We start from the raw sequence: 14,765 nt of genomic DNA on the forward strand, positions 1-14,765 counted from the left end.
TGTTTAATATTTTCCGAAACGTGTTACAAAGCATGTTCAATGTAGCGTCCAGCATTTTCCGAAAGCAAGTTAAATCATGTTACTGCATTCTCAACAGCAGCTCTTAGCATATCAGGTTTGGTTTTGGTTTGGTTTATTAGATTACGGCAAAACACTCGAGGGCTATCTGCCTTAAGGGAGGGATGCCTTCGTGGAGGACTTTCTAAGGGAAACTGGCTCGTATACACGTTACACATAGCATATCAGGAGGAATGTTATCAGTGTATCACATTTTTCATTTCTGCCAAATTGTTTAGATTATCACCATAAACAGTGCTTTTGAGATAACCTCATAGACAAAAGTCACAGAGGTTGAGGTCTGGTGGGAAGAGGGGAAGTGTTGGCCTATAAGACGTTCATTTGTGAAATGTTGCCTAAGTAACTATGCGACACTCTTGAGGTGGTGCCCAGCCCTGCATAAAAATCGTAGTATCTAAAATGCCACGTTACTGCAGTTCATGTATCACGAAACATTTTAATATTGGCTCTAAGGAACTGCAATCGCAGTGGTCCAGCTGTCGACTGCTCTTCAGAAAAAAATGGTTCAGTTATAAAACTAGCTGTCATTCAAGAGTAAACGGTGTGAAATGACTGTTATGCAATCGAATGCAGTAGGAGAATGCAATGGAACTAGATAGATAACATGAGAGATTTCTTTGGCCCAAATCGATTAAAAGCGTTTTGAATCAGTATCTTCATGTTTTAGTGCCGAATTCAGGCTTAAAAAATTACAAATTAGCGATCTGTAAGAAAACGATTTCCAGATTGTACGCACTTGTGAGAGTGATTTGCGATCTCACATTTTCTAATCGTTAATTCGTAGTTTTCACGGTCGAAATTCTCACTTACAGGGATGGCGCACTCGACATTTATCGAATTTAACGTCTTTAAATAATAATTTTCCTATTTCAAAGTTTCTTAAGGGTATACAACATATTAAACCCGTTTAACAAAAGGTTAAGTTAGATTCCGACCCATATTTCGTTTAACAATATTGCATACAGCGCCATTTCTCTCCCTGGTGGTGAGGTTTCGAACTTCCTTTTTTTCGCGGAAAATAAATTCCCATGACCTCCTTTACACGATTTCCAAGTTTGATAACATTTGATCCAGTAGTTTTCCTTTTATGACCGTTTCAATGTGGAACTTTAATTATAACCACTCTGTATATTATTAAGTTTTAATTTGAAGCTATGCGTTATATGTATACCATGCGTAAAATTTTCGCTTTTATGGAAAAATAAAAAATCGAAGCAAATATACTTAGTATAATGGACCAAAACTGAAAACATTTCCCCTCCCTCCGAAAATAAAATATTGAAATTTCGAACTTGAATTTACTGGGTTATCGAAATATTTAATTTGACTTATCTTCTAAGTCCTAGTTCCGACAACAATTCCGTCAAAAATTCCGAATTACTTAAGCTAAAGTTAAAGATTTAGTATATATTCACTGTATGTTAATAAAGTAATCAGAGTGTAATAAAAATACTAGATTATAGAATTTACGCTTATGTAACTTTTTGTCTGACTGCACAACATGTAATGGAAGAGAAGGTTTGTAGAGATCTGTTTTTCACATGCCTCTAAAAGTAGATGTCATATTAATTTTGTCTCTTCAATGTCAAAAAACTTTCCTTTGAGAGGCAACTTTAGTTTTTGAGAAAGAAAAAAAATCACAAGAATACAAATTTGAAGAACATGCAGGACGATTGAATATACATACTTATTTTCCGAACACAAGCGGTTCTCCGACTGGTTATTGAATAATGAAAAGATGCATTGTCATGCAATACAAAACATTTGGAATATGTTTTCTGGCTGAATAACGCAAGATTAAAAGTCATCTGCTTAATTCACATCCATTTACAAGTCAACTACTCGGGCAATTGCAGAATCGTTTTGATCCTGAGCTTGTAAGACAAACCTAATATCACTGGATTTAAACACTTCTTTAATCTTCCGAGAACGTTCCTTCTTTAGCTCATATTCCAAGAATATTAAGTGAATACAATTATTGCCAAAGAAATTGAATATTCATTTGCACTACGGCTTGGTAGTTTACTAACGAGTTAACAAAACTTAAAATCTGCTTTTTGTGTCAAAGAATACAACAATATTTTAAATATTTACAAATAAAATATTAAATTGGAGATTTAATTGGAGCCTCATCAGTTGCCTAGCATTTGAAAAAGAAAATATTGTTAAATACTAATTGTTTGCTGCTCAGTCTAACCCAGGCTGCATGGTTGGTTTACGTAGTTTTTTAGGTTCTGTTTACAAAGATTCTCTATGAAAGCATCTTAATCAAATAGCTCCCATGTTCTTTCTATGTTCAGATAACCAACTAACCTAGTTTAAGCGCGATTTCCAAGTGAAGTTACTAGTAAAATCCGAATACTCATTAAAAATCCTGTAGCTAGCCAATCGGGAGTAACATGAAAGATACGGAACCAATAATTGAAATGTTGTTACGGTACGCTGTTTCTTAACTTAGATGGTCATTCCTTAATTAAATAGCCCACCAACAGCCGAGCGGTAAAGGCGCTGAACACTGGTAGTTTGTTTCGAGTTTCGAATCCCGCGAACGGGCTGGCCGCATGGGCGGTTTCGTGGTTTTCCCCATGTGTAACGTGTATACGAGCCAGTTCCCCTTAGAAAGTCCTCCACGAAGGCATCCCTCCCTTTAGGCAGATATCCCTCGTGTGCTTTGCCATAATTAAATAATCCAATCCAATCCTTAATTAAATATAATTGATTTGTAAATTCTACTAGAACTGACGTTAAGAATTGAAGTGGAAATAAGTAATATGGTGTGCAATCTTGATTAATATAAATTAAAAATATTTGCATAGAAAAATTTTCAGACAGAAAGTTTTTTGAAATATTTGCAATTACTTTATAAGAAGGATTTATTAATAACCGTAATAATTACTTATTATATTACTGATGATTAGGATTCAGTTCTTGACAATTACATTCTAAATTAGAATTTTAAGGATATAATGAAAATACGCTACGCACAAAAATACATTTTAGGAAAAAAATGAGTTGATTTTTTATGTTTTAAAACTTCTTAATTCATTTAGTAAACATAGTATCCTCGTTGTTTATTGAATCCAGAATGTTGGTGTCGTTTATATAATTATTCTTACTTGTCCACAGAATCTGCTGACTTATCCAGCCATTAAGTAGCTGCAGATCATTTCTACATAACCATTGAACTTCCATGAATTCAGTGTCTAGAGGGTTGTATGTTTATATCATAATTTGACTTTTATAAAAAATGATTATTCTAAATATTATGTTTCTATAAAAATATATTGTGCTTTAAAAATATGGATAATAATATCAGCCGCTCTTTCAGCCACTTCAAAAGCAACAGTTTGTTTAGAAATAAATTATGCAGTTAATGTCATAAAATTCAAATAAATATCAAACGAAAATTCTCAGTTTTAGACAATTCGATTTAAACGAAGTAAAGTAGCAGATGATAAAACGCCAAAGGTAAAAATTTACTCTTACAAAAACTTACTCTTAAATTTTTTAAAAAAAGAAAAGATACGAGAGAAATTTAAAAAAAAATAGTTAAAAATTTGAATAATATCATCTATAATTAAAAAAAATAGCCTTTCATATAGTATTAATAAATATTTATTACGCATCATTGAGGGAAAAAATGTCATATAATTAATTCTCCGTAAAATTTTACTTGAAGTTTAAGGTTAAAAATAGCTGTGGCAATTCAGTGTAACAAAAATCCATAGACCACATTTGGCGTTATTATCGCTCAAAAAAAAGGTGCCAAATTTCAAAACGCGAAATTATGTAAATTCGTGTATATCTTAGAAAATTTTGAGTAAAAAAGTCTAATTTTTTGCAGATATGCTTAAAAATACACCTACTTTAAGATGATGGTAAAAATTTTATAGGTTATAATTCAAAATTTTTTTCGAAAAATCTATAGAAATTATTTAAAAATAAAAATTTAAAAAATAAAACGCAAAAAATGGGTAAATTTTATTTGGAATGAACCAAAATTTCGAAATGTGAGAGAAAAAATCAAAAAAGTTTAATAAAAAAAGAGATATTAATAAATATTTGCCAAATTCAATTAACATTGAGGAGCTAAAATTTTGAGAGCTAATATTTTAAAAACTAATCGTACAATTTTTACAAAACTTGGTATTCTGGCATAATTTGAGTCGTAGAATCGAAATATGTAAAAAAATTGGTATGTTATTTCAGAAAAAGTCCGATTTTGTGTCAAAATACCTATGTTAGAATAGTACTATATATAAATCTAATATATATCCTAAGTCGCGCTTTCGAGACATGAAAAACGTAGTTTGAATTTTGTCAATCGCCCCAGTAGAACGGGAGATATAGCACTGTCCCATTTTTTTTTTGAGCAGTGTACATTGATTTAAATGAAGCTGCAAAGAAACATGAAAAAACACAATCTCACATAAATGCCTAAATACTATAAAAAACATTTGGTACCACCAGGATAGATTTAATGTTAAAGAAAGAAGATAAGATAGATTTAATGTTAAAACAAAAGGCTTCATGGATTGTTCAACACAATGAAAAAGTAACAAGAAATAGAAATATTCTCAAGAGATTAATAGATGTAGTTTGATACTTAGCAAAACAAGAAGATGCATTTCGTGGACACAATGAAAATATAAATTTCCTTAATCGAGGAAATTATATAGAATGAATAACTTTAATTAAGTAAATATGATGAACTTTTAGCAAACCATCTAAGAACTGCAACTGTATTTTCTGGAACCTCTAATAGAATACAAAATGATATTATTGCATCGATAAAAAATATCATAATTTTAGAAATTAGAAATGAGGTAAAAGAAACGTCATTCGTTGCTATTATATGCTGGATGAAACATCTGACATATCTCACAAATCGCAATTATTGGTTGTGCTACGATATGTTAATAATTCTAGTGCACCAGTGGAAAGATTTTTGTTTTTTAAAGATGTTAGTGGTGATCGTTCAGCGGAAGCTTTGTGTAATGTTGTGCAAGAAGCGATTTTGAGTTGGAGTTGTGAGAATAAACTGATTGCTCAAACGTACAATGGGGTGGCAGTCATGGCAGGAGCGTTGAATGGGATGCAGAAAAAAGTAAAAGACACTTTCCCAGAAGCTATGTTTGTGCATTGTTGCGCACATGTACTTAATTTAGTTCTGTCGCAATCTGTATTGTTTATAAAATATTGTAAATTATTTTTTGCAACAATTTCTGGCATAGCCTCATTTTTTTCAGTGTCTAAAAAGAAATTATGTTTTAAATTAAATTATTAAAAGAAAATTTCCAAAATTAGCTACAACACGTTGGAACTATTCATCTTGTTTGGTAAATAACATAAAAAGCGAAAGACAAGGCCTATCTGATTTATTTGAAAATATTACTGAGAATCCAGAAGGCTGGGATAACAATACAATTAATATTGCAAAGAGTTACCACATGTTTTTTGAAGAATTTAACAGTAATTTTCTCCTAAATATTTTTGCCAAAGTGTTTAGTTATACTGATGTTCTATTTGATATTTTAGAAAAAACTAACTTAGATACAGTCAAAAGTCGTTAATTCGGACACCCATAATTCGGAATGATCTATAATCCGGACCTCAAAATTAAAAACTTTCTGCGCATGCGCCGCGTTGACTCATGCGCATAGGCGTTTACGCGTGCGCGTAAGACCTTTTACGACTGCGCATATGAGTGTGCGCAAGTGCAGAATACGTTTTCGCGTGCGCGTTTTATGTATAATGGACGTATAAGCTAAAATTATCTAATTATCTATTTCAGTTAATGTTGATGATTGCGTTGTTCCTTAATTTTTGAATTGGATCCGGCTTATTATTTTTTGCAGACTGTAAGAGCAATTTTATAAAAGTAAGCTAAAACTTTCGATTATATCAAATAGAATTTCCGATATATATTTGTTAATATGTAAAGGATCTAAAGCGAAAGTATGTTTTGAAATCCGAAATCTGTTTATCAATTTCACGCTGCTCGGCGGGGGGAGGGCGCGTAATGAATTGGAAGTTGATCTGTCAGCACTATCCTTATCTTCAGAACAGATGTTTTTATTTTATTTGGCTTATAATTCCTTACCAAATTAGTATTTCATCTCGATGTGCTCCGTCTTTGATATGATTTAAAACAAGTTCCTCGTCATTATAATTCGCTTCCGATAGCGAAGAAAGTGACAGAGGTTAGTGAAAACGAAAAAATTTCGATTGACAAATTAGTCGGTGTTCTCGACACAGCAATTATAGGACTTGAACAGCGGAACTTTGTAACTGACTTTATTGCTACTATGTCTGTTTAATAGAATTAAAGAGAAAGTATTATCACATGAAACGAAGCAAAACTTAAACAACTGACATTGAAAGAAATGTTTAATAAAGTAAACAAATAAATATTAAGATTTTTCTTTTTGCAAATTTTGATACCCTTTAGATCATAACTGTTCTTTATTTCATAAATTACGGTTTCATATTTTTAATTTTAGAATTTCTGCATGCCATCTTACGAGATTTAAACTGATGATCTATAATCCGGAAAAATCGATAATCTGGAATCGCCGAAGTCCCGACGAGTCCGGATTAACGACTTTTGACTGTATAGCATATTTTAGTCAAAACGTTGACGAAGTAAAAATTCAATTAAAAATATGTGAACTTCTGTTGCATTTGATGAAGTTTATGAAGAGACTATTTCTGTAGTGGGTCCCCCAAATTAAAAAAAAACATTGTGTAAATTTACAAAATTCAAGTGTAGACCAAGACCAACATTTTAAAAATGTATATTATGAAATAATGGACACTATTTATTGTCAGTTAGATGTCCGTTTTAAAAAATTAAATTCGCTCAAATTTTTTGAGCTATTGAATTTCAGCGTTTTTAAGAAATATCAAAGTAAATTTCTGGAAGAATGCCTTCATTCGTTAAAGAACGCATATGCGAAACATTTCGATTTTGTAAAGCTAGTCAATGAATTATGCATTCTTTGTTGTAGTGAGTCATAGCACGAAATGAATTTATCGAAACTTATTCAGCATATAATGCTGAATGATTTGACAGATGCCTTAAGCAAAGTAAATAAATTGGCACATTTAATTTGTACAATTCCATTTGCAACTGCTTCGGTGGAGAGATCATTTTCAGCATTGGAAAGAGGAAAAAATTATGCATGCAATACAATGGGCCAGGATAGATTAAGCAATTTATCTCTAATAACAATAGGAAAAGAAATGTTACACTTATTACAGTCAAAACCAGAGTTTTATGATCATGTAATTGATGATTTTGTTAGTAATACGGATAGATGTATGAATTTTGTGTACAAATGAATAATAAAAAGTTAAAGAAGTGTTTAATGTACATTTTTATGGTTTTATTATTATTGTTGTTGTTCTCTGCACACTGTGCATGAAAACCTACCACATGCCACTGGTTAGAACAATGCTATATATAAATCTAATATAGCTCCTAAGTCATAACCCCCTCCTTTTCCTCTTTTAAATTTTATTTTGATGATTTCTCTTCATTGTGCTGCATTTTAATATTTTGGTAATTCTGCTACAGAGATTCTGTAATGACAGTTTCTTTGGTTGGAAAACTATAAAGAAAAATAAGTATTAGAGGAAAGCCATTTTTCACAAACTGTGTAAGAGCAAAACTGCATTGTGAAAATGGTGTTATGTAGGAATAGCCTTTAATTTTTTTAAATAAAATTTAAAAGCTTAATTAGTTATTAACTTTTTTAAATAAAATTTTAAAAAAGGTAATAACTGATGTACTAAATGAAGAAAATGCATATTTTTAAAAATATACATTAAATTTTTTTTTCTTTACTATGAAAACCCTAAAGTATTTTACGAAACCATAAAGTATTCCAAAAACTGTTTCAGTCATTAATACAAATTTAAAACAAGACTACAATGATTTTGCATATATAGAAAGTACTTTGGAAAAGTTTTTGAAGAAAAATCTACATAATTATGAAATCAAATTTACCTGACCAATGTATTTTTTCGTAGTTTCCATAACTGAATAAATCCCAAATCTTCAAACATACCACAAGTTGCCTAGACATAATAAGCATTTTACATCTTAAAAATATATAAGCATTATTTTAGAAACAGCACACAAAAATGAAAATAATTATAAAACATTAATATGCCATTTCAGTAAGAATTGCTCGAATGTTGTAAAATACAATGTATAAATGGTTAAAATAATGCATAAATGGTTGACCCACAAAACATAAATATGCATAAAAAGTGTGAATTAAGTAGAAGTATAAACTTAGTTATTTCCATTCATACATATTGTTAGAAGCCATAGAATTGATCCTGCTTCTTTATATAATAAGTCCAGATAAGCAGGAAGAAATGAATACTTCATTAGTAAAGGAAATTAAATAATAAACGCAGCACATTAACAGTTGGAAGTAACTGAAAAAGAATGTGGATGTTAAGTAATTCTTCCTTAGCACATGAAATAAATATAAAAGCTCCTCAAGTCACTCTCAGGTTAAGCTGTAACTCTTAGTTCAGCTAACCACTAAATGTCAGAGCTGATCCATACTGATTTACAACTGAACTCTCTAGCTCTTCAGCCCATATTTATATCCTGCAGCACAGGCTCTGGAAATTTCGGGGGAAAAAATCGGTTGTAGTGCTTCAAAAATGTGTTTTCGCAAATCTTCCAGAAGGTCACCATGATGGTAAGAAATCGTCAAATTTTCATGAAGGCATATTGAAGGGTTAAATTATCACTAAAGCCAAAAATTGACATGAAGGCCCTTAAGAATGAAATTGACCATATCTTGCCTTCTAATTGAGCTATTTTTATAATACCAAAGCTTTTGCTCTCAGAATTTAAAAAAAAATCTACAATTATATGTAAGAAATAAAAATTTAAATACAAGATATGTAGGGACAAACGAGATTAAACCCAAAATAAACCATTAAAATTATCATTGTAAAAACAATAAATAAAACAATACAAAATACTATAACAATAGAGAAAAAATAAGAATACAATAAAAAAGTGGATTAAAATATTTACAAATATTTAAAACAATATATAAAAGCTTAAAAAAGAAGGCAGATAGATTGAGACAACCATCAATTTAACATTAATACTTTATATGTGCATTTTATTGTCTTCTGCTATGTACATATACTCAATATCCATATTATTTACCAATACACAGCACGAGATTTAGCATTTTTCCTGGTTGGGGCAAAAACTTAAAAGGGCAAAAACCTCACCCATCTTCCTTTAGGTTCTCTAACAAATTTTAATTCTTTAAATAAACATAGAAATATGCAGGGTTTGAGATAAAATGTAAAATCCATTTTATAATAAGAAATTTTTTTATGTGCCATTTTTGTTATAAAAGAAATATACATAACAAATGGTTTAGTTTCTTTACTTATGGCAAAGCACCTGCCTAAAAGGAGAAATTTCTGAGGACTTTCTAGAAGTAATTGGCTCATATGCAAGTTATGCATGAGCGAAACGATGGAAACACCCATGCAGCCCGCTAATTCGCTTCATTCTTACCCCGACCGAACTGCTAGTGTTCAGACTTTACCTCTCAGCCGCTGGTGGCCCGACATACATACTAAAAGTTACATAGTTAAAAACCTGTGCAAACCCTCCTAATCAGTTGCATGTCCGGTGCATTGAACTAATCAATTTTAAATTTTCAGTGAAATAGGGATTTTATCAATATTTGCAACAATATCTACTCATACTACAGTCAAAAGTCGCTAATCCGGACTCGTCGGGACTTCGGCGATTCCGGATTATCGATTTTTCCGGATTATAGATCATCAGTTTAAATCTCGTAAGATGGCATGCAGAAATTCTAAAATTAAAAGTATGAAACCGTAATTTATGAAATAAAGAACAATTATGATCTAAAGGGTATCAAAATTTGCAAAAAGAAAAAGCTTAACATTTATTTGTTTACTTTATTAAACATTTCTTTCAATGTAAGTTGTTTAAGTTTTGCTTCGTTTCATGTGATAATACTTTCTCTTTAATTCTATTAAACAGACATAATTTCTTGTTCAGTTACAAAGTTCCGTTGTTCAAGTCCTATAATTGCTGTGTCGAGAACACGGACTAATTTGTCAATCGAAATTTTTTTGTTTTCACTAACCTCTGTCACTTTCTTCGCTATGGGAAGCGAATTATAATGACGAGGAACTTGTTTTAAATCATATCAAAGACGGAGCACATCGAGATGAAATACTAATTTGGTAAGGAATTATAAGCCAAATAAAATAAAAACATCTGCCCTGAAGATAAGGATAGTGCTGACAGATCAACTTCCAATTCATTACGCGCACGCGGCGGCTTTCCCCCCCGCCGAGCAGCGTGAAATTGATAAACAGATTTCGGATTTCAAAACATACTTTCGCTTTAGATCCTTTACATATTAACAAATATATATCGGAAATTCTATTTGATATAATCGAAAGTTTAAACTTACTTTTATAAAATTGCTCTTACAGTCTGCAAAAAATAATAAGCCTGATCCAATTCGAAAATTAAGGAACAACGCAATCATCAACATTAACTGAAATAGATAATTATTTAGCTTATACGTCCATTATACATAAAACGCGCACGCGAAAACGTATTCTGCACTTGCGCACACTCATATGCGCAGTCGTAAAAGGTCTTACGCGCACGCGTAAACACCTATGCGCATATGTCAACGCGGCGCATGCGCAGAAAGTTTTTAGTTTTGAGGTCCGGATTATAGATCATTCCGAATTACGAGTGTCCGAATTAACGACTTTTGACTGTAATAGAAAATGATTCAGTACTAAATACTAAAATAGTTCAGCACAGTACAAAAATGGGAATCGCACACTACTAAATAATGAAAAATATGATTTAAACAAATACAAGCAAATTACAAATAGTTAATGCAATGGATTGAATAATTTTATACCAATTTCTCGATACTAACAGTAACTTTAATCCAACTTGTTAAAAATTCATTTCACAATAACGTCTTCATGTAGCCTACTCAAGAACTCTACTATTGTCCTCGCAAAGCCCAGTAACATAACAAATATTTACATATTCACACATTCAAGACTATTTTTGTACTGTAATAATCAAATTTACATTTTCTCTAAAATATGCAATTTTTCAATATTTGTAATAATAACTAGCCAGAAAAATGGAAAATGATTCAGTACTAAATACTAAAGCAGTTCAGCATAGTACAAAAAAATAGAACATACACGTTACTAATTTATATCTTAAACAAATATATATAAATTACAAATCATGAATGAAATGGATTCAATAATGAACACACCAAATTCTCTAAAATAGCAACAACTTTAACCTGGCACTTTAAATTCCCTTTCACTGTAACGCTTTTATATAAGGCTACTCAAGAACTCTACTATCGTCCTCACACAGCCCGATAGAGATAATAAATATTTACATATTCATACAAAGACTATTTTTGCCCTGTAATAATCAAATTTATGTTTCCTCTGAAATATGCAGTTTTGCAATGTTTGCAACAATAACTATCCATACCAATAGAAAGTAATTCAGTACTAAATGCTAAAGCAGTTCAGCATAGTACGAAAAATAAAAATGGCATATTACAGTCAAAAGTCGTTAATTCGGACACCCATAATTCGGAATGATCTATAATCCGGACCTCAAAGCTAAAATCTTTCTGCGCATGCGCCGCGTTGACGCATGCGCATAGGCGTTTTACTCGTGCACGCAAGACATTTACGACTGCGCATATGTGTCTGCGCAAGCGCAGAATACGTTTTCGCGTGCGCGTTTAATGTAAAACGGACGGTATAAGCTAAAATTATATAATTATCTATTTCAGTTAATGTTGATGATTGCGTTGTTCCTTAATCTTCGAATTGGATCCGGCTTATTATTTTTTGCAGACTGTAAGAGCAATTTTATAAAAGTAAACTTGAACTTTCGATGATGTCAAATAGAATTTCCGATGCTGGAGCTCCCAAAGGATCTAGAAAACGAAAGTATGCTTCGATGTCCATCAAACAAAAAACGAATTGCTATAAAAAATGGATAAAAGCATATCCTTTGTTTATCTAACCGTTCCGACATCTGTTTATCAATTTCACGCTGCTCTGCGCGGGGGGGGGGGAGACGTCGCGGCGCACTATGAACTGGAAGTTGATCTGTCTCGCACTATCGTTATCTTTAGGGCAGATGTTTTTATTTTATTAGGCTTATAATTCCTTATTAAATGTAGTATTTAATCTCGATGTACTCCGTCTTTGATATGATTTAAATCAAATTTCTCGTCATTATAAATATCACGAATACAAATCAAATAGTTTTCTGGTTGCAATTTTGTAATTCCGGCTATGCGTAGGGTATGCTTTACGCATACGCGCGTTTAAAGAAATGTTTAATAAAGTAAACAAATAAATATTAAGCTTATTTTTTTGTAAATTTTTATACCCTTTAGATCATAATTGCTCATTATTTTATAAATTACGCTTTCATATTTTTAATTTTATAATTTCTGCATGCCATCTTACCAGATTTAAACTTATGATCTATAATCCGGAAAAATCGATAATTCGGAATCGTCGAAGTCCCGACGAGTCCGGATTAAAGACTTTTGACTGTACTAATAATAGCTAAAACGAATATATACAAGTTACAAATCACTAATGCAATGAATAATCAAATTCCTCTTTTTCAATAACATAAGTAAGTCCTAAGATTCAATCAAATATGCACTCGTAATAAAAATAATCTTTAGTTACAAACATAAGTTGGGACAATCGATGAGCTGATTAATTATGTAACTAACTTTCATTAGCTATACAAAACAACAATATGGGCTACTGCTGAAAGGAAAAGGGTTAGTATTTGTACTTCTTTTCGCAATTTTTATTTCATGAATAATTTTAAGTTCTTACCTAACACTCTTAAAATATTACAGAATTAAAATTTTACTCTGCAAGCCTTTTGTTTTGCAAATAAATCTATGGCACCGTCATAATTAACTTGATAAGCTGTTTGATTTTCGATTGCCAAAACTGAGTGGCTTGATAAACGCTCCTGGTTCATCGATGATCTCAGATAGTTTTTACTAAGTTTTAATTCACTCACTTGCGGATGTAGTTAAAAGCATAGAGTAAATCTGCAGGGCAATACAAATATTGTAAAAGACATCCTGAAAATTATATGTCTATATCTGTCGCAAGACATAAAAAACTCTAGCCTTTTTTATGTCGACAAATAACATTGAGGCTTGTTGTTTAAAAACGACAAGTTCTTGGCAGAACTCAAATGCGTTTGGATCTCGCTCATATTTTCGTACAAGATCTGCTCCGTTCTCTCCTTTTTTACAAAGTTTTTGGTCAGACATTCCATTAATGCTATTACGTATTTCCAGCATCATTCTGACTAGAGGACGCTGCGTTCGTCCTAATGGTCAGTGGCAGGCAGGATACTAAAGGTGTAAGACATGGAAGGCAGAGATGCCTAATAATATATCTCTAATTGATTGAAATTTTCGTATATTTTCTTGTAAATAAATGTTGTTATTGTTAACAAAACCTCTTATTATCTCTTGGATGCACCTTTAGTCTCACAGAACCATTAGATGCAAAATTGGTGCATCTTGTCCGCGAATGTGGAATACCGGAAGCAATTAGTCATCATTACTGGATTATATATCTGAGAAGTTTGGATACTTTACGCACGCTTTTGGATACGTAACATTGCATACTGGACTGTGGAGGTAAGACCTTTTGAACTCACATATTCGGAGTTAATACGGATAAGCTTTCGAAAATAACTGAAAAAAGAAGTAATGTTCGCGCTAGTGTTACTAAACTAGTTAAAAGAGTGCAGAAGCTTGATGAAGCCGTCGAAGACGTAAGTTCATTATCAGAACTACTGGAACTATTAGAAACGAAAGAGCAGATCTTGAAAAGCCATGATTTAGAGGTGGAAGTACTCATAGACGATCCGGAAAAATTTAAAGGTGAATTAAAAGCTTCGGAAGAATACGATGACAAAATATTGTTAGCTAAGATTAAACTAAAAAGCAAAATTAAAGAATTAGCAGCAGAAAATGTTCAGCGGACTTCTTCAGTTCTTAACACATCTAGTGTTTCGGAAAACACCGTTACGGCTTTAAAATTACCAAAGTTACAAATTTCGCGATTCTCTGGTGATTCTGGCAAATTTATGGAATTCTTAAACTGTTTTGATAGCGCAATCGGTTCAAACAATTCACTTACGAAAATTGAAAAATTCCAATATTTAAAATCTCTTCTTTCTGGTCCTGCATATAAAGTAGTTGCGGGTTTTGAATTGAATGAGAAAAACTATGACTCATGTCTTGAGCTTTTGAAACAAAGATATGGTAGAACTGATTCTATTATAAATTCTTACATGACTAAATTATTAAGCTTAGAACCCGTGAGAAGTTCGTCTAATGTTAAGGGTTTGCGTAAATTATACGATGAAATAGAAGTTAATATAAGAAATTTGCGTTCATTAAATGTAACGGAGGGTTCATATGGGCATTTATTGAATCCGATATTATTGAAGTTGCTACCACAAGATTTGGTGTTAGATTTTCACCGAAAACGAAACAGGGAAGTGAATTGTGAGGTTTCGGAAATTATTA

The 14,765-nt window shown here is 31.8% G+C and overlaps 1 protein-coding gene across 3 annotated transcripts in view; it reads right to left on the minus strand.

The window, feature by feature from the left end:
* Window positions 1–14,765, minus strand: part of LOC118204188 (cGMP-dependent 3',5'-cyclic phosphodiesterase-like) — a 157,602-nt gene that overhangs the window by 23,348 nt on the left and 119,489 nt on the right. For all 3 annotated transcript variants that reach the window (XM_085820735.1, XM_085820734.1, XM_085820736.1), the window contains one exon: window positions 8,090–8,160. In XM_085820735.1, the coding sequence (XP_085676861.1) occupies window positions 8,090–8,160 (71 nt within the window). The remainder of the gene's footprint in view (window positions 1–8,089; window positions 8,161–14,765) is intronic.

This window comes from Stegodyphus dumicola, chromosome 7 (genome assembly GCF_044657685.1).
Source record: "Stegodyphus dumicola isolate Sdum_Otavi_A_Nest chromosome 7, ASM4465768v1".
NCBI lineage: Eukaryota > Metazoa > Arthropoda > Arachnida > Araneae > Eresidae > Stegodyphus > Stegodyphus dumicola.